Source organism: Artibeus jamaicensis, unplaced genomic scaffold (assembly GCF_021234435.1).
Source record: "Artibeus jamaicensis isolate MK-2021 breed Jamaican fruit bat unplaced genomic scaffold, CSHL_Jam_final contig_240, whole genome shotgun sequence".
NCBI classification, from domain to species: Eukaryota; Metazoa; Chordata; class Mammalia; order Chiroptera; family Phyllostomidae; genus Artibeus; species Artibeus jamaicensis.
In genome coordinates this window covers 4,695,995-4,721,785 of record NW_026521506.1, presented here as the reverse complement: position 1 = coordinate 4,721,785, position 25,791 = coordinate 4,695,995, and the positions used below count along the sequence as shown (strand labels likewise).

The following is a 25,791-nucleotide window of genomic DNA, read 5'->3' as shown; positions in this document are numbered from 1 at the left end:
TGGTAGGAGAACACAGTTGAATGACTGGTAAAGTGGGCCTTTTGCTACATGTAAATTGTTATTGAGCACTTGCTATGTGTCAGGTTTTATACTAAGTTTTTACATATGCTACTTCATTTAATTGAACCAAAAAAATCCCCATATGGTAGACAGTGTTACTATCCCCACATTTCAGGTGAGAAAACAAGAACTTGGATGCCAGCTATGTCTTTTGTCTCAAGTTACAACCACTGAGTGTCGTAGTCAAGATTTGCACCTAAGGCTCCACTCATACGTAACAGGCAGGAACAGATCGAAAAATGGCTCAAGAACAACTCAGAGCCCCAGAGCCCATAACTATAAGTGACAAAGAAATAGCCAAACTTTCAGACACACAGTTCAGATGTTCACAGAACTGGTTGATTTTAGTCACAAATTAGAGGAACATATGAAGGGTAAACTAATCGAAATGAAGGGAAACGCACAGGAAACCAATAGTAATGGAAAGGAAACTGGGACTCAAATCAATGGAGTGGACCAGAAAGAGGAAAAAAATGACCAAACAGAAAAGAATGAAGAAACAAGAATTCAGAAAAATGAGGAGAGGCTTAGGAACCTCCAGGACATCTTTAAACGCTCCAACATCCAAATTATAGGGGTACCAGAAGGGGAAGAGGAACAGCCACGAGTGGGAAACTTATTTGAACAAATAATAAAGAAGAACTTCCCCATTCTGGCAAAGGAAATAGACTTCCAGGAAATCCAGGAAGCTCAGAGAGTCCCAAAGAAGTTGGACCCAAGAAGTAACACACCAAGGTACATCATCATTACATTAGCCAAGATTAAAATGAAGGAGAGAATCCTAGAAGCAGCAAGAGATAAGGGGACAGTCACCTACAAAGGAGTTCCCATCAGACTGTCAGCAGATTTCTCAAAAGAGACCTTACAGGCAAGAAGGGGCTGGCAAGAAGTATTCCAAGTCATGAAAACCAAAGACCTACATCCAATATTGCTCTATCCAGCAAAGCTTTCATTTAGAATGGAAAGACAGATAAAGTGCTTCTCAGATAAGATCAAATTCAAGGAGTTCATCATCACCAAGCCCTTACTATATGAAATGTTAAAGGGACTTACCTAAGAAAAAGAAGATAAAAAAGATGAACAGTGAAAGGACAGCAAATTCACAGTTATGAAGAACCACACCTAAAGCAAAAGCAAACTAAGAGGACAGCTAGATCAGGAGCAGAACCATAGAAATGAAGATCTCATGGAAGGTTAGCAACAGGGGAGTGGGAGAAGGAGAAGGAGGGAGAAGGTACATAAAATAAGTAGCATAGACAGTAGGTAGAAAATAGATAGGGGGAGAGCAAGAATAGTATGGGAAATATAGAATCTAAAGAACTTGAGACATGTGGTCATAAACTAAAGGGGGGAATGGTGGGGGAGGGGGTGTGCAGGGTGGAGGGGAATGAAGGGGGGAAATAGAACAACTGTAATGGCATAATCAGTAAAATGTATTTTTTTAAAAAAGATTTGAACCCAAGAAGACTGATACTGAGAGCTGACTGCAAACCACTAGATTGAGCCACTTTGGCTCCTTAGAAGGCTAGGCTAGTGGACCTTGAAAAAACTTATGGCCCTAAGGCATCCCTGACTGTGCAGTGGTTCTCCTCAAACAGATCTAGAACACTATGTGCCATAATCAGGTAAACCACTCTGCACGTTTGCATTTGCCAGGTAATTGAAAGATAACTGGATGGGCAGATGAAGAATGCATTGCCAAGGGGCTCATTTGCCTGCTGGCAAAACATGACCCACACAGATATCTCGCTGCTGAGTGTTGCCACCATCAGAAGGCCTTAGGGCTAAACACGGTAGCATACAGGGAACTAACTGTTGCAAGGACATGTAAAGGTTAAAGAACTGTTCACCCTTGTGCATCCAAGTGAGACTAGCCTTCCTTGTTCTGAATATGCTACACTGGCATGTGAAGCACACAGAATGTGCGCCCCTGTGCCCCATGATGGTGCACTGTCACTGTGAACACGCACCCTGCCTGCAGTGCAGTCTCTAATGAGTGCAACTCAATTACCAATTTTTGCTAAATACATTTTATCCTGTAGCCTGAGTGTCTTTCTTGTTTTTTCAATATCCTCCAAACATGACTACAGAGTAAACCACATATTCTGTGTGCTCTGTATGACTTATTACTTTTTAATAATGTAAATAGGTGAACAGAAACATTATTGATCTTCAGTGTCTAAGCATTTAATCACTATTAATAATGTAAAAGGTTTTATAAATATGTAAAAACAAGAGTACATTAAACTAAATGACAGTAGTAATTTGCAAAGCCAGACATTTCGCTCACCATCACTAATGGAGAAGTGCATTTAAAAAACAAAATCCTACCAGGGTTAGTGAAACCGCTGACAGAAAGGTCTGGCCAAACTCATTTGTTTATTTTGCAGCCATCAGGAGCTGACCTCCACATCCATCCATATCAAGTGTCGACATCAGAGATTGCTTAATATCAACCCACAGATGTATTTCATTTGGCTTAACATTTCAAAATTAGGAGGTCTAACAGAAAAATCAGAATGTCTCCCTTTTCTAGAAAATTTACAAAGTGTGGCATCTTTGGGCCCATGAGCATGGCAGAGGCGTTCTAGAGCTGAGAGCCAGCTGCCCCTCTGGTTGGGACGTGACATGCCTCTCTGGGTCACTACTCATTGTTTCTCTGACACCTGGCTCACTTCCCTCGCTTTCTGTGTCATGCCTGGCCCTGGTGGGATTTGGATTTGTAACCTCTGGACTATACAGCTTCTATAGCAGTCCTTGGAAAGACCTCAAATGTTTGTTTTTTTCTTTCTGATCTATTTCCCTGAGAGTCTGTAGGAATCCAATCTTAGCTTTTCACTGAATTTTTAAACCTTTATATGTTGATTGAAGAAGAGAAAAAAGTTATCTCTAAACATGAACTATTGTAAAATCACATTAATGAAATGATATTTTTACCCTTAGTTTACTAGGGTACTTGTGTACACCTCATGAATAAGTTGGTGTACACTTTCCCTCACACCTTAGACTAAAAAACTCCCCCCAGGGCAGCAGATTTTAACCTATAAAAACTTACACCCCATCAATTATGACTTTAGATAATCCATATCCCACCATAGTAAAAGCAAAACATTCATTTTGTATGAGAAGGATGTCTATGTTGAGAAGCATACGAATGTTGTTTTTATCACTTAGAGTAAGTTTTAAGAACAAGTTAAAGATCTGAAAATTTGCAGCAATGCTGCTGGATGCAATTGTGGCAGCCTCTTATGCCACTCCTGGTAGAAGGCCTACCCTTAGTTGAAAAGTCCTAAAGTTGGTAACGAAGTTAGTACAGCACTAAGCACATAACAGTGCCATTAATGGGCTACAAAATGAAAATGATAAACAAGATGGTAGGTTTCTTCTACACAGTTTCCATTAAGCTGCTACATTTCACCCTTAAATTCCCTTCCCTCTCCACTCTGGTCACTATCCCCTTGTTCTCTATTTAAGGGGGAAAAAAGGGAGGGATTTGGAGGAACAAATAGGAAGGACACAGGGACAAGAACTAAGGGGGTGGAAATGGGAGGAAGGTGGGGAGCATGGGGTTGGGGGGCTCGGATGGGAGAAATAAACAAAAACTGTACTTGAAAAATAACTAAATAAAACTTTTTTTAAAAAAGCTGATACATTGCAATTTCTTACACCACACCAGGATGTCCAACATCACCGTATTTTGCCGTGTATGATGTGCATTCTTTTGCCCAAATTTTTGAGGGAAAAATAAGGATACACATTATACATGGGTAGTACTAACTCTGTATATATAAATGGTTTTAATTCTTTTGTTTATGCTTATGCATTTAAAGTGTAACTCTAGAAAGCAATAGCAATATCCATATGCAAAATAAAACCCTGGAATATGGTCATTGGTTTTGTTTCCAAATAAAAATCAATAGAAATTTGAATTAAAAAATGTAAAAGAAAGATTTTTTCCCTGGAAGTTTGGGCCAAGAACCTGGGTGCACTTTATATACAGCAAAATACGGTAGCTCTGAATTGTTTTAACTGTTCAATCTTAAGTTCTGCGAAGACAAGAACCAAGTCTGATTTGCTCTTCCCTTGTTTTGATTATTGCCGTATAGCAAACTAAAACATGGTAAACTGAAACAATTGTTATTATTATATTTTGTGATCCTGTGGGTCAGAAATTCAGACAGGGTAAAGGCAGGATGGCTTGTCTCTTCTCCATGATGTTTGGGCTCTCGGCTGAGATAACTCATATAACCAGGGCCTGGAAAAGCTTGATAACAGCCAGGAATCACCCTTTCTACAGCAGACTCCTTACTTGGGCTTCATATTAGTATGTCAGCCAGCCTTGGGTTTGTCAGAGCTTTTATATTGTAGATCAGGGCTCCGAGAGGGAGTGTTTCAAGAGACAGGAAATGGAAGATGCAAGTCTCTCATGCCTGGGTCCAGAAGTATTAACAATCATATTTGTGCCATATACTATTAGAGTAGTCACAGAGCTTGCCCAGATTCAAAAGAAAGGACAGAAATCCCACCTCTTGATGACACAAGTATCAAAGAATTGATGGCCATCTTTACTATAGCACTGTTTCCCCAGATCGTAAAACAGTACCTGTCAAAAAGTAGGAAAGAAAAATGAGTGAATAAGTGAGCAGCTTAGTTGTAATGATATGGAAGTACTCTTCTCATATTTGCTAAGGAAAGAATCATTCTGGTTGCCTAGAGCACAAAGATGATATTAGGACCTCTTATAAGTCAATTACCAAATGTACAATCAGACTAAAGGTAAGATTACTGTTCTCCAAATAGTGCAGGAACAAATTCTTAAAAGATGAAGTGATTATATACCATTAAGGAAGTTTTTTTTTTAATTTGAGGCATGTCACCACTGTCAGAGACTGCTCATAAATGACATCATTTATAACTTTGTATAAGCAATAATCCTCTTTGCCTTCAGTGGGCTAGATAACCAAAATTTGGAACTGAGAAAAAAATTAGAAAATGAAGAGCATTATCAGGAAGCCAGTGGGAAGACTGCCATTAACTGGCTCACTTCAGTCTGCATCATTATTCTGTCTCATGAGAAAACCACAGATGAGCACCCCCAAGCAAACCCAGGTACCATGAATGCCTTCAGCATGCAATTCTTGGCAAACTCTTACTTGCCCAAGCCTTCCCTCTCCTTTACTGCACCCCACTCAATAATAAAATCTTGATTCAGTCTCCTGATTCTTCATGATACCTGGTAACAGCCATAATTACTTATCATAAGTTGTTTAATAAAACATGCTTTTCTGCACTTAGCTGAGCTGGGAATTTATACCATTTTATATCTTGTGAATAGCAAAGCAAGTTATTGAATCAAGACTGAGGTTATGAGGAAGGTTGCAAGAAGATGGTTATTGCCACAGAAGTTGCTGCTATTAAGTACAGACGAGGACTTTAAAATAACCATACTTGACAGACATTAATTATTGTGTTTTTTTAATATGTATTTTATTCAAATGTTAGTATTTCCAGAGTAACTGCAGACCTTGCCTCTGGAAGAGATGCCAAAGTCCTCTGCTATCCCTAATGTAACATAATATCCTGACATCAAGTCATTTTTAATAAAATTATCAGGATATGTATTCACCCCATTATTCAGCAAATATTTCTTGACTACCCATTCTCCGCTAGAAACTGGGCAGATGGTAGTAAACAAAAAAAAAAAAAATAGGGTCCCCTTATTCACTGAACTCCCCTTACATCCAATGGCAGATGGAGTCAAAACATCAAGTAAATACATAAATGATTAAATTAATTGCAAATGGCAATAAGTTCTGTGGATTATGGGACATCAAGTTTCTACAGGAGCTTGGAGTTCATCAACTAAGGGGTCTCAAGTTCAACTGCTCTGATGAGGGCAAACAGGTAACCTAAATGGCTGTAAGACAAGACAGACATATTCTAGCAAACGAGGCAACGTCATTAAATGATCACAGAAGTGAGACTGACCTGGAGGTTTTCAGTAGTAACTCAGAGATGAAACCAATTGACTCGCATGAACAAGAAGTACTACTAAAATTGACATACACAGGAGGCTATTAGTGACTTGTGAGAAAAATACAAAGCTTATGTGGACAGTGAGGAGCATAATTGTTTACAAGAAATTTGACCCTTTGACATTTGGGGCTATAAATAATTTTTCTACAGTGTAAAAGGTTTATATTAAACAGATGAATTCAAGGGAAAAACAATCATTTAAAAAATCCCCATTTACCACAATGAAAAAAAATTCTGTTAATGATGTTCTGGCGTCATTTCTGATGATAGATCTGACAGTTTCTTTCAAGATAATGCACATTGTGAACGATTAATCATTTCACTATGCAGATTGATGAACATTCCAATGTTTACTTGGTTCATTTATTTATTCAGTGATGGGCACTGCCCTAAGATCTGGCTATAGCCAATAGGGTGGCTTCCCCATAGTCTAGTGAGGAAGACTGGCAATAATGAAAAAGGCAAATGCCAAGTGAGATAAAAAAAACAGGAACAAAGAGTGACCATTTTAGAGTGGTTCAGGAAAGCCCCTCTGGGAGGTGACACTGGAGCAGAGACCTCATAGCATTCATCCCTGTGTTAATGATCTTGGCATGACTGTTACCTGGACCCTTATGCTATACGTTGTCACATAAGCCACAGTCTGGCAATGACTTTTACGTACCCACTGAGTTAAGACTCCACGGCATTGTGTGAAACGGAAGGTAAGACGAACCTTCCAAGGAATTACTGCATACTGGTTTACTATGCTAGATTTTACTGGTAAGTGAATGGGGTGCCTGTCTTCCAGGATTGCATTGAGAAAATTTGAATACCTCAGACAAACTGAGTAGCCTCTTAAAAGAGAAATCAGCAACAATCCTAAACTGTTAGTCATGAAAAGAAACAAAATAAGAGAGCTTGATCAATTTGTGTCAAACCTAAAAGAGGTCAAATGCATAGAAACCACTTACTGATTTGGAATGATGAAAAAGAAGAGGTAACAAAAGCTTTTATTTTAGAATATTTATAAGGAAACAATGCTCTTACAGTATGCAAGCATTCATGGAATTACCAGTTTCATCTATGAACAGGTAATTCCCAGAAGGTATATAACATAATTATTTGTGATTTTGCTGAGGCACAAATGTGAATCTACATGCCTTGTGTTTAACTTTTTCCTGAATCTGTTAGTTAAGGACCTCCGAGTCTATTTGCTAGTGGCAGATTTTTTTGTATTTTTCATCTAAGAACACGGAAAACATTATAGCAGTATACAACAAGGGGATGATAAACACACACTGCAACAATTCAAGAATAAATTGAATAAACTAAGGACCAAGGGAAGCTCTGTTTAAGGTATCAGCATCCACAACTCTGTCTTGTGTCCACCTTTCTTTCTAAGGGAATGTACTGCACATGACTTGCCCACATTTGGGAAAGGAATCTGAGTGCGGCTTGGCTCAGCCATGGTTCCTTGTGACTCATGGTTCCTTTGTCTTCCTATGTTGCTTTTCCTGAGCAACTGCCTTTGCTTTTTGTTTCTGCAGTTGTTGTCCTAAGTGAGATGGTTGCTACTTGCTAATAAAGTACTTTGATCTCGTTTATATGAAAGGTGTTACATGTGTGAAGATGGGATCTCCTGATTTTCAGACAACTGCTTTTTCTAATGCTGTAGTTCAGGAAACACATGTTCAAGACACATTAAAAAACTTTCAAATTGCTGAAGGTTCCAAGATTTATAGTGCTGACTAGCTTCTGAAAACAGCAGTCAACACCTAAAGGTACCAAAAAGAAAGAATGTGTGACTTTCACTTCTTTGCAGATGCTCTTAAGCCAGGAGTGTCAAACTCATTTTCACCGGGGGCCACATCAGCCTCACAGTTGCCTTCAAAGGGCTGAATGTAATTTTAGGACTGTATAAATGTAACTTACTCAACTGTTAAATGAGAGCTAGGCACCACGGCTGGGTAGAAACAAGGTGCTGGGCTGGATTCAGCCTGCGGGCCTTGTGTCTCCCATCTGTGTTAAACAAAGAAGAATAAAAAGAAATCAGAGCACAAATCTTCTTTAAAAAGCTGTTTAATTGATTATTTGTGATAATTGAAAGCTCAGATGTTCTGAGATGCTCAATAATTGTGATTAGTAATACCAGTAGCTATCTACAACTTATCTCCATGTGAACAGGTAATTCCTAATATTTTAATCCATTTTACTGCTCAATTAGGATTGAAATTTGAAAGGCTCAAGTCCTCATTACCTACTACTTAGGCATATGGTTTGCTTGCAGTGTCTCTAGCTGGGTCTATCATCTAAATGTATCCCTAGAGAGGGCAGAATTAATGCATGTTTGGGGAGAAAGAATGAATGATATGTTATAGCTCATCTTCACTACACACCCTTCACATAGAAAGTGCTCAGCAGTAGAAAAATGTCTACAAGGTGTCCTTTGGATGGCACCATCTTTGTAGGTGAAGGGCACTTTCTTTTCCTTTATGGATACATATTCTGCATCTTGAGAAAGATCTGTGTACCATTCAGGCCCTTTAGTGTCCAGGTCAAAAGCCCTCTACTTAGTTCTGTTATCTTGAGGACTTTCTTAACCTCTCTGAATCAGTTTCCTCATTTTTAAAACAGGGCTAATAAATTGTACCAACTAAGGATTATATCAGTATTAAATGAAATAGAATAAGGAAATTGCCTGGCATAGTGCCTGACTGATATGTATTTAATATTTATGTAAATGTATGCATATATTATATATACTTAATATCAGGGTATATAATTGAATATAATTTGAAAAGTCAGTTCTAAAGGTAATCCTTTTAACATTATGTTTTAACTTATTTCTTGATTTGAGAGAGAGAAAAACATCAATCTGTTCTTCCATCTATCCATGCATCCATGCATCCATGCACCTATTGATTGGCTCTTCTTTTTCTGAAACATATTTTATTGATTATACTATTACAGTTGTCCCACTTTCCCCCCTTCACTCCCCTCCACCCTGTATACCCCCTCCCACCATATTTCCCCCCTTTAGTTCATGTCCATAGGTCATACATATAAGTTCTTTGGCTTCTACTTCTCCCATACTATTCTTGACCTCCCCCTGTCTATTTTCTACCTATCATCTATGTTACTTATTCTCTGTACCTTTTCTTTTTTTTTAATATTTTACTTATTTATTTATCTTTAGAGGGGAAGGAGAGAGGGAGAGAAACATCAATGTATGGTTGCCTTTCATGCATCCCCTGCTGGGAACTGACCTGCAGGGAACTGGCTTGCAATCCAGGCATGTGCCCTGACTGGGAATTGAACCGCGATCCTCTGGTTCGCAGGCCTGCACTCAATCCACTGAGCTACACCAGCCAGGGCCCTCTGTACCTTTTCTTTCTTCTCCCCCTCCCACTCCCCTATTCATAACCCTCCATGTGATCTCCATTTCTGTGGTTCTGTTCTTGTTCTAGTCATTTGCTTAGTTTGTTTTCGGTGTGGTTGCTAATAATTGTGAGTTTGCTGTCCTTTCACTGTTCATCTTTTTTATCTTCTTTTTCTTAGGTAAGTCCCTTTAACATTTCATATAGTAAGGGCTTGGTGATGATGAATTCCTTGAATTTGATCTTATCTGAGAAGCACTTTATCTTTCCTTCCATTCTAAATGAAAGCTTTGCTGGATAGATCAATCTTGGATGTAGGTCTTTGGATTTCATGACTTGGAATACTTCTTTCCAGCCCCTTCTTGCCTTTAAGGTCTCTTTTGAGAAGTCTGCTGACAGTCTGATGGGAACTCCTTTGTAGGTGACTGTCCCCTTATCTCTTGCTGCTTCTAGGATTCTCTCCTTCATTTTAATCTTGGCCAATGTAATGATGATATGCCTTGGTGTGTTACTTCTTGGGTCCAACTTCTTTGGGACTCTCTGAGCTTCCTGGATTTCCTGGAAGTCTATTTCCTTTGCCAGATTGAGGAAATTCTCCTTTATTATTTGTTTAAATAACTTTTCCACCGGTAGCTGTTCCTCTTCCCCTTCTGGTACCCCTATAATTCGGATGTTGGAACATTTAAAGATGTCCTGAAGGTTCCTAAGCCTCTCTTCATTTTTTTGAATTCTTGTTTCTTCATCCTTTTCTGTTTGATCATTTTTTTTCCTCTTTCTGGTCCACTCCTTTGGTTTGAGTCCCAGTTTCCTTTCCATTACTATTGGTTTCCTGTGCATTTCCATTCATTTCAATTAGTTTACCCTTCATATGTTCCTCTAATTTGTGACTAAAATGAACCAGTTCTGTGAGCATCCTGATCACCAGTGTTTTGAACTGTGCATCTGAAAGTTTGGCCATTTCTTCATCGCTTAGATTTATCAGCTCTGAGTCTCTGAGTTGTTCTTGATCCATGTTTTGATCTGTTCATGCCTGTTAAGTATGAAGAGCAGAGTGTTAGATGTTCACCAGGGCCAGGCCACCCAGGTCTCTGGTTTGCAATGCTGTATGTGGGGGCGGGGTCAGAAAGGGACAATAGCGGTCCCCTCTGACACTTCTCGCCACTGGGGCCTACGCGGTCTGTCTCAGTCTCACTGCATACTCCTTCTCCAGTTATCTGCGTGCAAAGGTGTGACTGTGGTCAGCCCTCAGTGAGTCTACCTCCTTGCGCCCTCAGTGGGTTCACCTGCTACTCCACACCTGGGATCCACCCATGGCTGCCAGCATGCCTGGGTTGTGTGCTGGGTCAGTCAAGTGGATCTTTCCTGCCCAACCCCGCTATGCTGCTGGCTCTGCCCCTCTTACCAGTTTGGCTGAAGTGTTCGTTGTTGTCAGACTTCCGTATAGTTCAATTTTCTGTGGTTTGGCTGTGTTTTTGTTGCTAAAACTTTGTTGTTTTTAAACTTGGTTGTACAAGAAGGTACAGTGCTTCCGTCTACGCCTCCATCTTGGCGGAAGTCCTTCTTCATTCTTTTCTGACTGGATGTTTCTTTCTTCCTTCTGGTTCACACCATTGATTTGAGTCCCAGTTTCCTTCTCATCACTATTGATTCCCTGTACATTTTTCTTTATTTTGCTTAGTGGAGCCTTCATTTTTTCATCTAATTTGTGACCAAATTCAACTAATTCTGTGAGCATCGTGATCACCAGTGTTTTGAACTGTGAATCTGATAAGTTGGCTACTTCTTCATCCCTTAGTTGTATTTTTTTCTGGAGCTTTGATCTTTTCTTTCCTTTAGGTCATTTTTTTGTCTTGATGCACCTGTTTCATAGTGAGGGGTAGAGCCTTAGGTGTTCACCAGGGTGAGGCAACCTACATTGCTGGAGTGTGACACTCTATATGGGGACAGGGTCCGAGGGGGAACAATGGCACTTGCTCTACCCTCTGCCGGATTCCAGTCACTTTCCCCACTTCCCACAAGCAAATTGGGTCCTTGTGATGCTGATTCCCATGTGGGTGGCTTTGTGTAAGTTCTAGGACCCAGTGGTCCTCTCCAATGAACTTTCCTGTGAGGCTGGGAGTTTCCACTCCCCCTTTGTTTTGCCTGGTTTGTCTGCATGCAAATGTGGGACCACTGGGTCTGCCAGCCACCGCCTTGCCATGTGTTCTCTCTGTCACATGTCCTCTCTGCCCAGCTGCCAAACTCCACCCCTCCTACCAGTCTGGAGGAATGTGTCTTCTTTAACTCCTTGATTGTGGGACTTCCATACAGTTCAATTTTCTGTTAGTTCTGGTTGTTTTTTGTTTTTAATTGTTGTCCTCCTTTTGGTTGTGCAAAGAGGCACAGTGTGTCTACCTATGCCTCCATCTTGGCCGGAAGTCCATTGATTTGTTCTTGTTTGTGCCCTGACCAGGGATCGAACCCACAACCTTGCTGCATTGGAACAATGCTCTGAACAACTGAGCTAGCCAGCCAGGGCAAAAGGCAATCTTTTGTGGGGTTACTTTATCATTACAGTGCTTTTGTGAGGTGATTGAGGATAGGATAAGGAAGAACTATTATTTTCACTTTCCATAAGGAACAGATGAGACCAAGAATAATTCTGTTTCTTAGGAAAAGCCATAACGTTGATTACCAGCAAGCCAGAGCTAGAACCAGTGTGTACAGAGTTAGGCCAGCTTTTTTCCTTTGTGAAGGGAAGTCATCTGTGGTCAGGGTACAACTAACAAGACAGACTTTCCCTGTATTTAATGACTTCATTATTTGAAGGGCAGACTCACAGAGAATTGAAAGGAAAGTTTAATAAGGCTACTAAATCCCCATAAAGCTGATTACAAAGATAAACCATTTGGTAATGTGTAAAACAGGCAAAAACAAAACAAATCAAAAAAGAAAGACCAAAAAAACAAACTTGAGACTATTTAAGAGTTGCAAGGGCTTACAGGACAAATATATCAGGATTCAAATTCTGGGCAAAAATAAACATGTGTCTAAATGAAGGAAACTGGCACTTAGTCCTGAAAATGTGATTGTGTCGTCAGTGTTCTTATTGCTTCAAAACACTTGATCTTTTTCCCATTACTTTGAGGATCTCAGGCATCCAAAGCAAGCCTACTTTTGACAAGCAATTACCAGGGCAGATGGGAAAATAGCCACCCTACCTCAGGGTGAGTGCCCCCATTTTGTTTTACTTGAAACATCACTAACCATGAGGAAAATAATTCTGCTTAAAAGCTATCTGCATTTTCAATAGCACCACCTGTCCTAGAGTCTTAGAATGTTGATGGGTAGTGCTCCCAGCTGCTTTTAATGTTACCCATTTGGTAGGTATTATTTATTTGGGCTAGTGACCAACTGAGTAGGATTAAATCAGCCTGCTCTATTTAAGTAAAAACTAATGAGATTTTATTGGGTTTGTATATGAACATTCACTGCATTCGCATTTTCAGAACATGAAAACAGGTTTACGCTGTAACATTAAATGTTTTCATGGTGCTGTACTAGCTTAGATAGCATATGTCAAAAAAACAGCATCTGTTGTGTGGAAACCCCCCAAATATCTGAATATTAGAACCATCAAATGTATATAAATTATGAAATATCAAATTGTAATTATACAGTAATATATAAAGGAATAATGGGGTAACTCTTCATAAATTAAGCATCTGAAGAGGACTAGTCATTCATTCCTCCCAGTCACTGTGGTGCTATCGAATTCCCTGAAGTAGTCAATTATCAAACAAAACTCTCGTGATGAGAAATCTTAATGCACAAGCCATTTTGCTGGCTTCTAATAAATGAACTGCAAGGCATCTGTCACATAGGAACCTCAAAGTAGTCTTTGAAACCCTTGAAGCAGTGCTGTGAGGATAGGTTGCAAGTATGTCACAACTTCATATAAAAATATTTGACTGGAAATCCTCCGAAGCTTTCTTGAGCATGTGCTGTGTATTCCAGATACTGGGAAGGACGCAGAGAGGCAAATCACACAGTCCTTGCCACAGAGTGACTACTGAATAAGGACAGGCAGATATGGAACTTACCCAAGACTGTGCTAAGTGCAGTAACACAGATACGAGCACTGTCTAATGAGAATAATAGGGGTGGGGAAGAAAATGTCACTTATTTGGGACAAACCAGGACATTACATTTTTCCATTTTCTAATCACCAGAGTTGAAGGGGCCCTACAGTTCATCTTAGAGTTCAACTGCCACTTTGTCATGACAGTTCAACATGACTCCCCAAAGTACAGTTTTGCAAACCATTCCCACGAGGTTTGCATGGAAGAGTTAAAAAGTCATTCCTCACAGATTTCATAATGGTGAAACTATGAACCAGTTGGTGACTTGCCTGCTTTTGTATGGTTTACACCCCCTGCCTCCCTCCTCGGTTCATACATTTTTTTTTAGATTTTTTAAATTTGTTTTAGAGAGAGGGGGAGGGAGGGAGAAAGAGAGGGAGACAAACATCGATGTGTGAGAGAAACATCAATTGGTTGCCTAACACACACCCCCAACTGGGGACGTAACCCATAACCCAGGCATGTGCCTTGACTGTGAGTCGAACTGGTGACCTTTCGCTTTGTGGGATGATGCCAGCCAGGGTACTTCATACATTTTAATTGGCTGATTATATACTGGCCTTGCTTTCCCTACAACAGTGGTTGTCAAATTGAGAAACTTGGGAGGGAAGGGGTCAATCTGTTTTAGCAAGCCCTCTAGGTGATCTGGTACATGGTCAAGATTGAGAACCAGTGGACTATATGAGAGAAAGATGACCAGAAGGGACTGAGGGCTAACACCACAGTCCCAAAATCACACTCTAAAGAGAAGATTCTTTATTCATTGCATTTTGGTGGTGATGGGAGGTGGCGGTAAGAGAGCATCCTAAGCACTTGGTCCCAACCACTCCAGTATTTATATTCCAAAAGGGTCCTGAGAAGCTGCAGGGCTTTAGACCAAATGACACAACCTACAACTCTGGCTATAATAAGCCAGCAGGAGAAGATGTCAGGAGAATCATCAAACAACACCTCGTATGCACAGGTTTCTGTTCCTGGGAGACTTGAACCAAATGCCAGCTTATAGAGGAATTTACAGGGCAGGACTCCAAAATGAGCAGAGGAGTTACATGGCCTCTCCCAGCCCAGTCCTTCTCAATACTATCTTGACTAGAGCTGTCACCTGTGGACAGGATTTTTTTTCATGTATTGGTATGGAGAAAACCACCTAACCTGCCCACCTGATTCTGGATACCCTGCTGGCCAAATCCTCAAATTTAAATGTAACCCTTCAGTAGTTGCTTATCCTCATGTTAGCAACAATAGCAAATAGCTATAACTTCCTCAGCCCTGAGCCTAAGTTTCTTAAGAAAGATTTTAATCAGAAACACAACGCAGTAAATTACATCTTCTTTCAGCAATTTAGTTTTCAGCCTTGTTTTTCAAAGCAACTTTTGTGCTTGAGGTTAATGTTTTTTGCCTGAGGTGTTGAATAAATATTGGAAATTTGACACAGAAGACAAAAGACAACAAATAAGGCAAGAGGAGAATGGAACCTAGAGTTTATTGAAGGCTGGGGATAATTTGACTATGCCATGAAAATAGCAAATACAGAATGAATTAGACCTTTTGCATCAGAACTGTAACAAACCGCTTGTTAGTTAAATAAGGCTCGCAGTAAACTGTACTCTGCCTTTCATTTCCCATGATGCCCTGTTCTTCAGACCAAGCTCCAGACACCAAGATGATTTAGCATTTAGGTAAAGGGAGAAGCAATTCCTTTAGGGTTTCTGCTCTAGCATAGGGACAGCAAGTAGACAGCTTGGCTGCAACCTATACTCTCTAGACAACAGGAAAAGAAACACTTGCCAGGGGTGATTTTCCCCCCATACATGTTTTTAAAGTCACACTGGACATGTCCATTCAAATTCAAGTTCTCATGCTATAACCCACAGCAACAGGGAGAGGTTCTTGTTTTTAAAGATTCAAGAAAGCAATGCATCTCACCTGTGTCAGAGTTAAGGCAGGAGACCCCCAGGCAAAGATGGATTGCCATTGAGTGTACACCAACATATACACATCAACACCAAAGACAGTCACACAGGTCCTTGAAGGATTCAGACTCATGTTAAGGGTAGTTTGATGTGGCAACACTTCAAGAGATCAAGATGTTTCCCCAAGACAGATCAAGTATGGCTGCCTTATGTAGATGGCAATTTGAAGAAGCCAGAAACTCGGGGAAAGATGACAGAGAGGTGCCACAATGGGAATTGTGAAAAGCACAGAAAGCAACATTTTAGCACTCACTAGCAAAGCTAGACCCCGCCATACACAGCTCAGTACTTCAGCAGGTGGGGGAATGCAAAAAAAAAAAAAAAACCCTAAAGATTTTAAAAAGATGAACTATACAAGCTGCCTTGGGTATAAAAAGCATAATCAGAACAGATTGTACAAATGGGGCAGAAATTACATTTTAGTGGCTTTGTGGATCAGGAAAAATAAAGCAGAAAGTAGAGTTCAGAAGCTGGGTGTTCACTGGCAGCTGAGTGAACAAGTGGCACAATACACTGTACTTGCCAAGAATGGATGAAGGTTCCCTAAGGGCCGTCTGAGGTGGGAGGAACCCAGGGAAGCAAGTGGACTCTGAGCTTTCTTTTTTGTTTGTTTTTTTGTTGTTTTTTTTTAATTTTTTTAAATTCATTTATCTTTAGAGGGGAAGGGAAGGAGAGAGGGAGAGAAATATCAATGTATGGTTGCTTCTCATACATCCCCTGCTGGGAACTGGCCTGCTACCCAGGCATGTGCCCAGACTGGAAATCGAACCACGATCGTCTGATTTGCAGGCCCGCACTCAATCCACTGAGCTACACCAGCCAGGGCTAAGCTTTCTTTTTTGAAATGGAGTTTGCCTGTGCAGTACCAATCAAGATCACTGCAAATTTAAAAAGAATTCTTTAATACTGTCCCAAAATTTAGACAGCTTACACGGGTGCAGGGTGGCTGATATTGGTCAAAGGTTGTAGTACTAATAATCCAGGAATAAAAGGAGCTAAGAGTTGTTCTTATGAAAAATGGATGACATGGAGGGTGTAAATAGTGGGAGCAAATGCAGCAAGATACAGGGAATCATAGAACATTTAAAATCTAGTACATTACAAAGAGAGTCCAGTGCTGATAAATGTAGAATAATAAGTTTTATGGGGCTTTATCATATGCTGGGAGTTGGTGTGGATCATAATATACAAGGAATCAAAATAGTAGGGGAGTTAAAAGACATGTCTGAGCATTATTTATGAATGATGAAGAGTGAAGTGAATGAGAAGAACAGGTAGACAATGTCTGGAATAACAATGACTTTGATGTGTTGTTATCACACAAATTCATGTGCTTTATAAAATATGAGGAATATCAAAGAGCAGAAGAGTCAAAATACAAGTCTACTCAGAATGAGATACAGAATGAAGGAAAAGAAGAGTATAAGAGAAATGCACAGAATAATGATGAGACTTTCACTCACCAGCCTGGTCCTTCATAAATATAAGCTGTATAGATAAACCTCATTGGCTACGATACTGCCACTGTGCAAAGCTGAAATATAAGCTGTATAGAAAGTGAAAGAGTAGCAAAGAAAAGAGACAGGTCTGTGTCCATCATAAAATATGAGCAAATAATGCCAACTAGGCTTGACAAAATAAAAACAAGAACAGTTGAGCCCAGTACAGCTGTGGGAACACACAATGTCTAGATTAATGTGAGCAAATAAAATGAGTGAGTGTAGAATTATCTTGGCAATAGGGAATCAACGACCACCTAGGTAGGCATTATTATTGTGGCGAAGGCCACCTAGTTAACTGGTAAAGTCTTGACGAGTTCACAATTACCTCCCACCACACTCCCCAAAAGGCCATCAGCACCTAGGTCTCAGGGAGCAATGTTTAACTGATTTTCAAATGGTGTGGCCTCACTAAAACACAAGCTCTTCTCAGTCCCTCTGCCTCCAATCCTTGCGTAGTTTGCAGGAGATTTTCTCATCTTGTTTATACTTAATCTATACCAAATTTGTCAAATTTTGTTTTGTAAAGACCTTCAAAATGTTACTGTACCAAACTGGAGTCACCCTTTTATTTTCATTTCTTGTTACTTAGGACCTAGAACCTGGGATCAGATCTGTCAGGATTAGCTCCAGAACGGAGTGACTTTCAATCCTCTTCTCTATTAGAACAAATAGGATTTCAAAATCTTCCCAAAAGACACTAGGGGAATCAGACAAGACAAAGCAAGTAGCAATGTGCCATTTCCTTGCCATTTGGAACCATGACTTAAAGAATTCATAAAAAGCCTGCCTCATTGGAAAGAAAGCCACTGATCTACATCAGAACTAATAATGTTGGTCTTCGAACTCAATATACAAAAACAATGAGAGCAACATTTATGCTAGCTTTCATTGCATAATACTTAATGGTTTGTAGTTTATGCTGTGGGAAGGCTTTAGGTAATGCAGGATAAATCCTATTAGGATAACATATCCAGTACCTCTGATTGCAATAGAATTTAATAGCAAAGTTTATTAGCTATAGCATATAAAACAAGGTTTAGCTGGTAACTGTCTTTTGTTTTTTTAGAGATTTTTTTTTCCTTCACTCAGATGATCTTTGTGGCCGTGAGCCTTTAGATACATAGCCTTGAATTGCTGATTCTGTTTGAATAATGTGTAATGCCAGGGTGAAATTATTATGGTTAGTTTGGAAAGCCATGTTTGCCTAAATAACACGGCCCCTTTTACTCCAAGATTTAGCTTCCCTGGATACCCTGAATCCCACTTAGTGAGAAAACCAACATTGATGTCCTAGGAAAAACCATTGACCTTGCCCAACCTCCCTCAACCCTACCAGCTCCAGCTATAAAAGTGCACATCATAGAGCTCAGGGCTGCCAAAACTAGGATTGGACTCCAGGGACCCCCCACCATCCCCTGCCACTGCCCAGTAACTGAGGAATAGTGAAAATTCTTTGTTGGGATTTGCCCCTGGACCCTCACTGCCAAGCTCTTGAAATTTGTTACAGCTTCTTGGCCAGGCTAGAGCTGAAATTATAGTAGACTGTGTCCCTGGGAGAACATTCCTGGTTTAAGAACTAGTTTAACTGAATCACATTCTTTAGTAAAGATGAAATTCATTTGTTTAAAGGGAAAAATCTTTTGAAATACTTTACTTCAATTAGCCGAGAGAAATAGTGTATTATAGTTAGGGACCACATCTCTTTTGCTGAGTTTAACTTGTAAAATTCACCGAACTAGGTATGCTTTTTTAAAAAAAATATTGTTCCAGAAAAGCAGTTTGTCAATATGTACTAAGAGCCTTAAACAATGTTTTACACCTATATATGTAAATGCATAGAAAATGCTTGTAATAAACTGATACTGCTGATCACTTCTGGGGTGAAGAGCAGGAACTGGAGGGAGGCAGTCTGCAGGGATTGCAATCATCTCCACAGTGTATTTATGGATTAAGTAATATAATTAATTTTAATTTTAATAACAGAAAAATATTCTCCCACAAATAGGTCTGCCTCCCAAGGAAATAATAGGAAATTCAATGCAGATGAAAAATCAAGAAACAATGAAATGTTTGAAAATAGGGAATGGCTTAAACAACTTAAGGAATGGTATTTTAAGGCCATTTAATAACAAAATGCTATATAAAGGAATTTCCAGTAACATTAGACAGTGTTAACAATATACTATTAACTAAAAAATATCAGGATATAGAACTATACCAAGTATAATCCCAATTTTGATAGGTAAAGAAAATATACATACCCTCCCTAACATGTTACCAGTACTTACTACTGGTTGGTGAAGTTGTTTGCTTTGTTAATACTTGACTGTGTTTTGCAAGTTTCTCCAACTTGGCTTCTAGAATCTAGTTTCAACATGCTTTTGTATTTGTCTTTGATTTTGTGTTACAGGCGTGCCTGTGTTATTCGAGGCCAAGTGGTGGCTGTAGATGGAACCCCACTAGTAGGGGTAAATGTTAGTTTCTTGCACCACAGTGATTATGGGTTTACCATCAGCCGGCAAGATGGAAGGTAGGTCAATATTGCTGCTGACGATTGTGAGGGCCAAGTACTGACTTCTAGACCTGAGTAAAACTGGGCCTCGGGGGATATAATATTTGTAAGTCCATCTTCTAGCTGTATCTCAAAAAGTCACTGGTGATATTTATTTCCTGTATTCCCTACCTAAGTCTAACCAAATTTGTCTTCTAACCCTGTACTCATACTCTCGAGCCTTCTTGAAAGCCTGGCCACATGGGAAGTTTTTTAGCCTTCATGTAATTCCACTTATAAATCCAACTTCAACATTGAGTGAGACAGTGCAGGTAACAAAGAGGAAGCCCTAGAACACTGACACTGTTCTTCCGTGATAGCCTGAAAGTACTGTAGGGATGAACATGTCTAAAACATTTCTTCCAAAAGTACACAATTCAGCAACATTAAGACATATTGGCAAAATGTGTCATTCCTAGACTCTTTTACTGGTGGCTGTAAGTAGTTGACAAGCATGGTCAGCCTAACCAACTCCCTTGGGGTCTGTCTAACCATAATGATTTCACCTTCAGCACCAACCACAAGGTTCCTTCTCTCTAAGGGATTCTCAAGATTCTCTGAGACCTAAGAAGCAAGACTACTAGGTAAAATCTTTTCCACCTGGAGAAATGTTTGCTCACAAGGACATTTTTGTTGCTGTCATTTACACAGACATTTGTTCAAAATAGTTGTGTCAGTAGGCCCATGTGTCCAGCTTTAAAGCACCTATTTATGACTCACAGGAACATTTTAATAATGGCTTTGAGGTGCCCTAGTCTCCAGATGGCTACCTTTAAAGTGACATACTCATAATTAGCCACTTCAGTACTCACAAAAGAGACCTACCTGTTGACTTGGAGCTTTATCACCATGTGAGAAACTATCTCATTTTGAGAACCTACTGTCAATTCCTAACCACTTCAGAATTGTTCATTGTTCAACTAGGGCTATGCTGAATTAATTTTTTCAACTGCTTGTCAATAAAATGCTTATAAAAATAATTAGTTAGAGAAGATAATAAGAGAGAGTTTTAACCTACATGGCAAAACAAACTGTTATTAAGACTTTAGTAAATCATATGGATTTTTATATAAATTATATTACTTATTAGTTAGTCATCTATTCGTTACAACAGTCACAACAGAACTCCTCTGGATACAGATAGTCTGAAAAAATGTACATATATACACTCACACATATATGTTGTTTATACATGTATACATCAGTATATTTCCTTTCAAATGTTCCATAATTGGCTTATTAGTAATTCAAATGGACCTTTCTCCCAATTAGATTGAATGAGGGAATTTCAGTAGTTCGCTCACCAGTAACTAGTACACAAAACTGGCATCCCCCTTGCCAGCATGTTCCACCATGTTCCAGAAAGTAAATGGATTATTTCTTTAAATAGGGTATGCCCTCAGGGGCATTTGACTTCTCATAAAGAACTGATGGGCCCTCGGGGTTTTTTTAGCTTCTGTGCAAAGGTTTCAGTGAATTATTTGATATTCACAAGAGACTGTAAAAGAAAATAGATGTCTAAAAAGTCTAAAGATGTCTAAAAAGTCTAAAAATTTGTTTGCAGTTTATAGAAAACATTAAAAAGGGACATTTTCTGTGTTTTCAGTTTTAATTAAAATGCCAAGACCCTTCTCCCTGGGCTCACTGTGAGAACTAGGTTTATGTAGATGACAGATACTAGTTAGAGTCCTCTCTGGCAATAACTCTCCCCTCAGGCTCCACAAAGGGTGTCAGAATTCAAAATATGTACCCCAAATGCCAACCAGACTGTCCTGTCATCATCTCTTGGACATAAAATGACAGTGTGATGAAAGTTTCCATTTATATGTCTCCCCTTGTTGCTACCTCAGATTGAGTAAGTACATTGCAGAAGCAGCATAACATAATGAAGCTAGACCTAAGGGCAAAAGGATCACAGAAATGCTGAGATACCTAGTAGGTACCAGTAGGTACCAAAAGCCTTTAGGTACCTAGTAGGACAGAGTGTGATATGCAAGTTGTGTGAGACATGCAAGACCCTCTGTATCTAATTCTCAATCCCACTGGTCTGCCACTGTGCCAAAGGGATCACTTCTTTGGGTTAAGCTATTGATTCTCTCAAAGTCCCTGTTAAATGCAAATACGTTGTGTGGCATATGGAAATAATTACCTCCATTATCATCCATTTGCCCAAATTAATTGACAACTTTCCCTAGAGAACCAGAAAAAGCCTAGGTCGTGAGACCAAAATGATGTATAAAAAGCAGAGGGAAAGATGGGAGTAGACTATAGGGCCCCCTGAAAGTAAGAAAAGAATAGATACACAGATTGTGAGACGCCAAGAATCATAAAAGAAAAAATAGGACAATTCTAAAGAAAAAGCAGATATATGTATGAGTATCTATTGTATGCCAGGCATTTATGTGAATGTTATTCTGTTTCATCCTCACAATACTGTATGAGCTAGGTATCATTATCACCCTCCCCATTTGGCAGATGAGAAAATGTATCTAAATGAACACAGCTAATAAGGGTAGAACCCAAAAGTTGAACCCAAGTAATTGGGCTCTTATCTTCTGTGATTTAAATCCTTCAAGTTGGAGAGCAGGTGCTCAGTTAAAGTGTTGAAAGAAAACGGTTTATAAATATTTCAGCTAGAGATAAGCCAAATAGATGATTCTTGAGAAGCCTTAAAGGTCTCAAGAAGTTTTGGGGGAAGGCTGTAAGATGAGGAGAGGGTTTCCTTGGATTTTCCTCAAGGAAATCTGTTCACTTAGGATGCCACAAGGCACAGGTAAGCATTTGCACAGGCTTTAGTATTCTTCCATCCATCCATAGGGCTGGTCTCACCTATGAGGGATTGACAACAGCCTCCAAACTAATGTGTCCTCTACCTTGGATCTTTTATTCTCTCTCTCTCCCCCCCCCCCTTTATAGCCTGTTTTTTTTTTTTTTTTTTTTTTTTACTGTTGTTCAAGTACAATTGTCTCCATTTTCGCACCACCACTTCGGCTTTCTCCAGGGGTCCTTTATACAAGTTCCTTGATAATCCTTCCCCTTCTTTCCCTCATTATCCCCTCCCACCTCCACTCTGGTTATTGTCAGTATATTCTTTATTTCAATATCCCTCATTCTATTTTGCTTGCTTGTTTGTTTTGTTGATTGTGTTCTACTTATAGGTGAGATCATATTTGTCTTTTACAGCCTGGCTTATTTCATTTAGCATAATGCTCTCTAGTTCCATCCATGCTGTCGCAAAGGGTAGGAGCTTCTTCCTTCTTTCTGCTGCATAGTATTCCATTGTGTAAATGTAACATAGTTTTTTGATCCACTCCTTCACTGATGGACACTTAAGTTGCTTCCAGCACTTGGCTATTATAAATTGTGCTGCTATGAACTTTGTGATGCAGAGGTTCTTTTGGATTGGTGTTTCAGGGTTCTTAGGGTATAATCTCGGCAGTGGAATTGCTAGGTCAAAAGGCAGTTCCATTTTTGGTTTTATGAAGAAATACCATACTGTTTTCCACAATGGCTGCACCAGTCTGCAATCCCACCAACACTGCACTAGGGCTCCCTTTTCTCCACAACCTCGCCAGCACTTGTTGTTTGTTAATTTGCTATGATGGCCATTCTCACAGGTGTGAAATGGTATCTCACTGTGGTTTTAATTTGCATCTCCCTGATGGCTAGTGATGCTGAGCATCCTTTCATGGAAAAGTGTCTGTTCATGTCCTTTGCCCATTTTTCAATTGGGTCATTTGACTTCCTAGAGTGGAGTTGTGTGCATTCTCTATATATTTTGGAGATCAAACCCTTGTCTGAGATATCATTGGCAAATATATTTTCCCATATGGTTGGTTCCTTTTTCATTTTGCTGATGTTTTCTTTAGCCATGCAGAAGCTTTTTATTTTGATTAAGTCTCATTTGTTTATTCTTTCCTTTTTGTCCCTTGCTCTAGAGGATATATTGGTGAAAATATTGCTACATGGAATATCTGAGATTTTCCTGCCTATGTTCTCCTCTAGGATTTTTATGGAATAGCTTGTTCTTAATGAGCCATTATAATACAGATCACTTGTCATGGAGGAAATCCTAAGGAATTAATCATTTTGAGAGCATTTTATTTGGCATTGGAATGGTTCACATGGGTTTTTGGCCACAGAGCCACCTTCCACCTCCATGGCATGAGTTAATCAGACAGTGTTTACTGTATGTAAAAGCTAGGTGGGAAGAGAAGAAATTAGTCAGGGTTCTCCAGAGAAACAATACTGGTAAGAGAAAGGATGGAAAGATGAAGATCTCAAGGAATTGGCTTATATGATGGTGAGCATTAGTAAATCCAAACACTAGGGAAGGCTGACAGACTGGAATCTCAAGGAAAAAAAATTGATACTACCTCTGCAGTCTTGGGGCAGAATCCCTCCCTCCTAAGAGAAACTTCAGTTTATTTCTGAAGGTCTTTCAACTAATTGAATGAGACTCTCCCACATTATCAAGGGTAATAGCCTTTAGTTAAATTTACCTAATTGTAGATATTAACCACATCTACAAAATACCTCAGCTGCAACACCTAGATTAGTGTTTGATTGAATAACTGGGTATAGTTGCCCAGTAAAGATGACACAGAAAACTAACCATCACAGGAAGCCTAGGGGAAGTACCCTGGAAAACTTAAAAACCAGTGTCTGCTTATGGAGATTATCAAAAGCTGGCCTAGAGTTCATCTGAACTACAAGAGAAAATAACTATACATTTGATCGATCAGTACATCTGATTCGAGAAGAAATTTAACATGTGTTAAGTCCCTAATATATGCTTAACTCTTAAGTATTTGTGTTACTTACTCATTTATAGTAGTAGCTAAGTGACAGATCATATTAACCCATTTAACTAATGAGGAAACTGACAGTCATAGATGTTAAATAACTAACTAGTCCAAAAGATACAAAGTTAGTATAGCAGAGCTGGGATTTGAACCCAAGTGTGTATGAGGTCAAAACCATATTTTTCCTACAAAACAAGTAGTCTACCCTGTCTGCTTAATCTCTCTAGAAGTATGATTCCCATCTATATATGCTCTTGTTTGGAGTTTATTTTTGTGGGATTTTGTTGTTGTTTGTCTGCATTTGTTTTTGTTTTCAAATAAATAAGCACTTCAGTTTTAAGGAGTCAAGAACTAAGATTTCAGTGAAGCAGATGAACTTGCTCAAGGACACAGAGTTAAGACAATGTAGAATGTGAACTAGAGGAAAGATCTCTTGACAAGTAATCTTGGATTTTCCCTACTGTACTTGCCTTAAACTGTTCCTGTATTGTCATGAATTTAGCCTCTCTGTCTTAAACTATAAGCGGTTTGGGCTTTCTTTTTTTAGTACAAACCGTGAAGTTCTTAAATCTTCTTTTTGGAAAGTACCTTAATATTACAGCTCCTTAAGTGAAAAAGCAACATTAAACTATACAGGATTAGCCATCCTTTATTACTGCCCATTTATCTTTACCTAGAAGATTTCTGCAACAAGACATCATTGGTAATACTATAATAAATACAATAAATGTCATATGAAAGAAGTGGTGAGAAATCCACAATTAACCTTGTTACCTCTCAGGGTATTTTATCATTATAAGAGTGTTTTACAGAAATAGTCTTTTAATACAGGAATGACATACACCTCATGTGGATTTAAGTTGCTTTGAATATTAAGGAGCATCATATTGCCCTTTATTCATTTTTAAGTTATAATGATAATTTATGATTATCTTACTTTTATGTAGTATTTTATGCTTTTTGAATGCTTTCAAGCACATTTTCTCAAAGACATCATTATACTTGAAAGAGAAGTAAGGTAGAACCATCTAGTGCAGAATAAACTGAAACCTGAATGTTATGCTCCAGTGCAAGAGTCATGTCAGAGATGCTCTTGCAAGAGAGGCAGTCTTGCCTTGTCAGAGATACAGAGGGAGTTGTCAGCGGAGATGGACAGGTTCCATTACAGGCCATCTTACAAAAGACCACGAAGCTTTCTAGAGGGAACCAGAAATCCTAAATCTAGAGTTCAAGTGTAATCAAGAGCCAAAGTGGGTAGCCAGATGTGGAGGGTTCAGGCATGGTATTGTTCAAGCAAATTTCAGTGAATGACTCTCCTCTGCCAGCATCTTTCTCCAAAGGCCACCTCAAAGATACCGTCAAGCTTCTGACACTATGTTTTTGA

General features: G+C 39.3%; 1 protein-coding gene across 1 annotated transcript in view; it reads left to right on the top strand.

Moving 5' to 3' along the window:
- TENM1 (teneurin transmembrane protein 1) overlaps positions 1 to 25,791 on the top strand; it is a 407,415-nt gene that overhangs the window by 230,466 nt on the left and 151,158 nt on the right. The window contains exon 12 of the mRNA XM_053662339.1: positions 19,462 to 19,581. Coding sequence (XP_053518314.1) covers positions 19,462 to 19,581 — 120 coding nt within the window. The remainder of the gene's footprint in view (positions 1 to 19,461; positions 19,582 to 25,791) is intronic.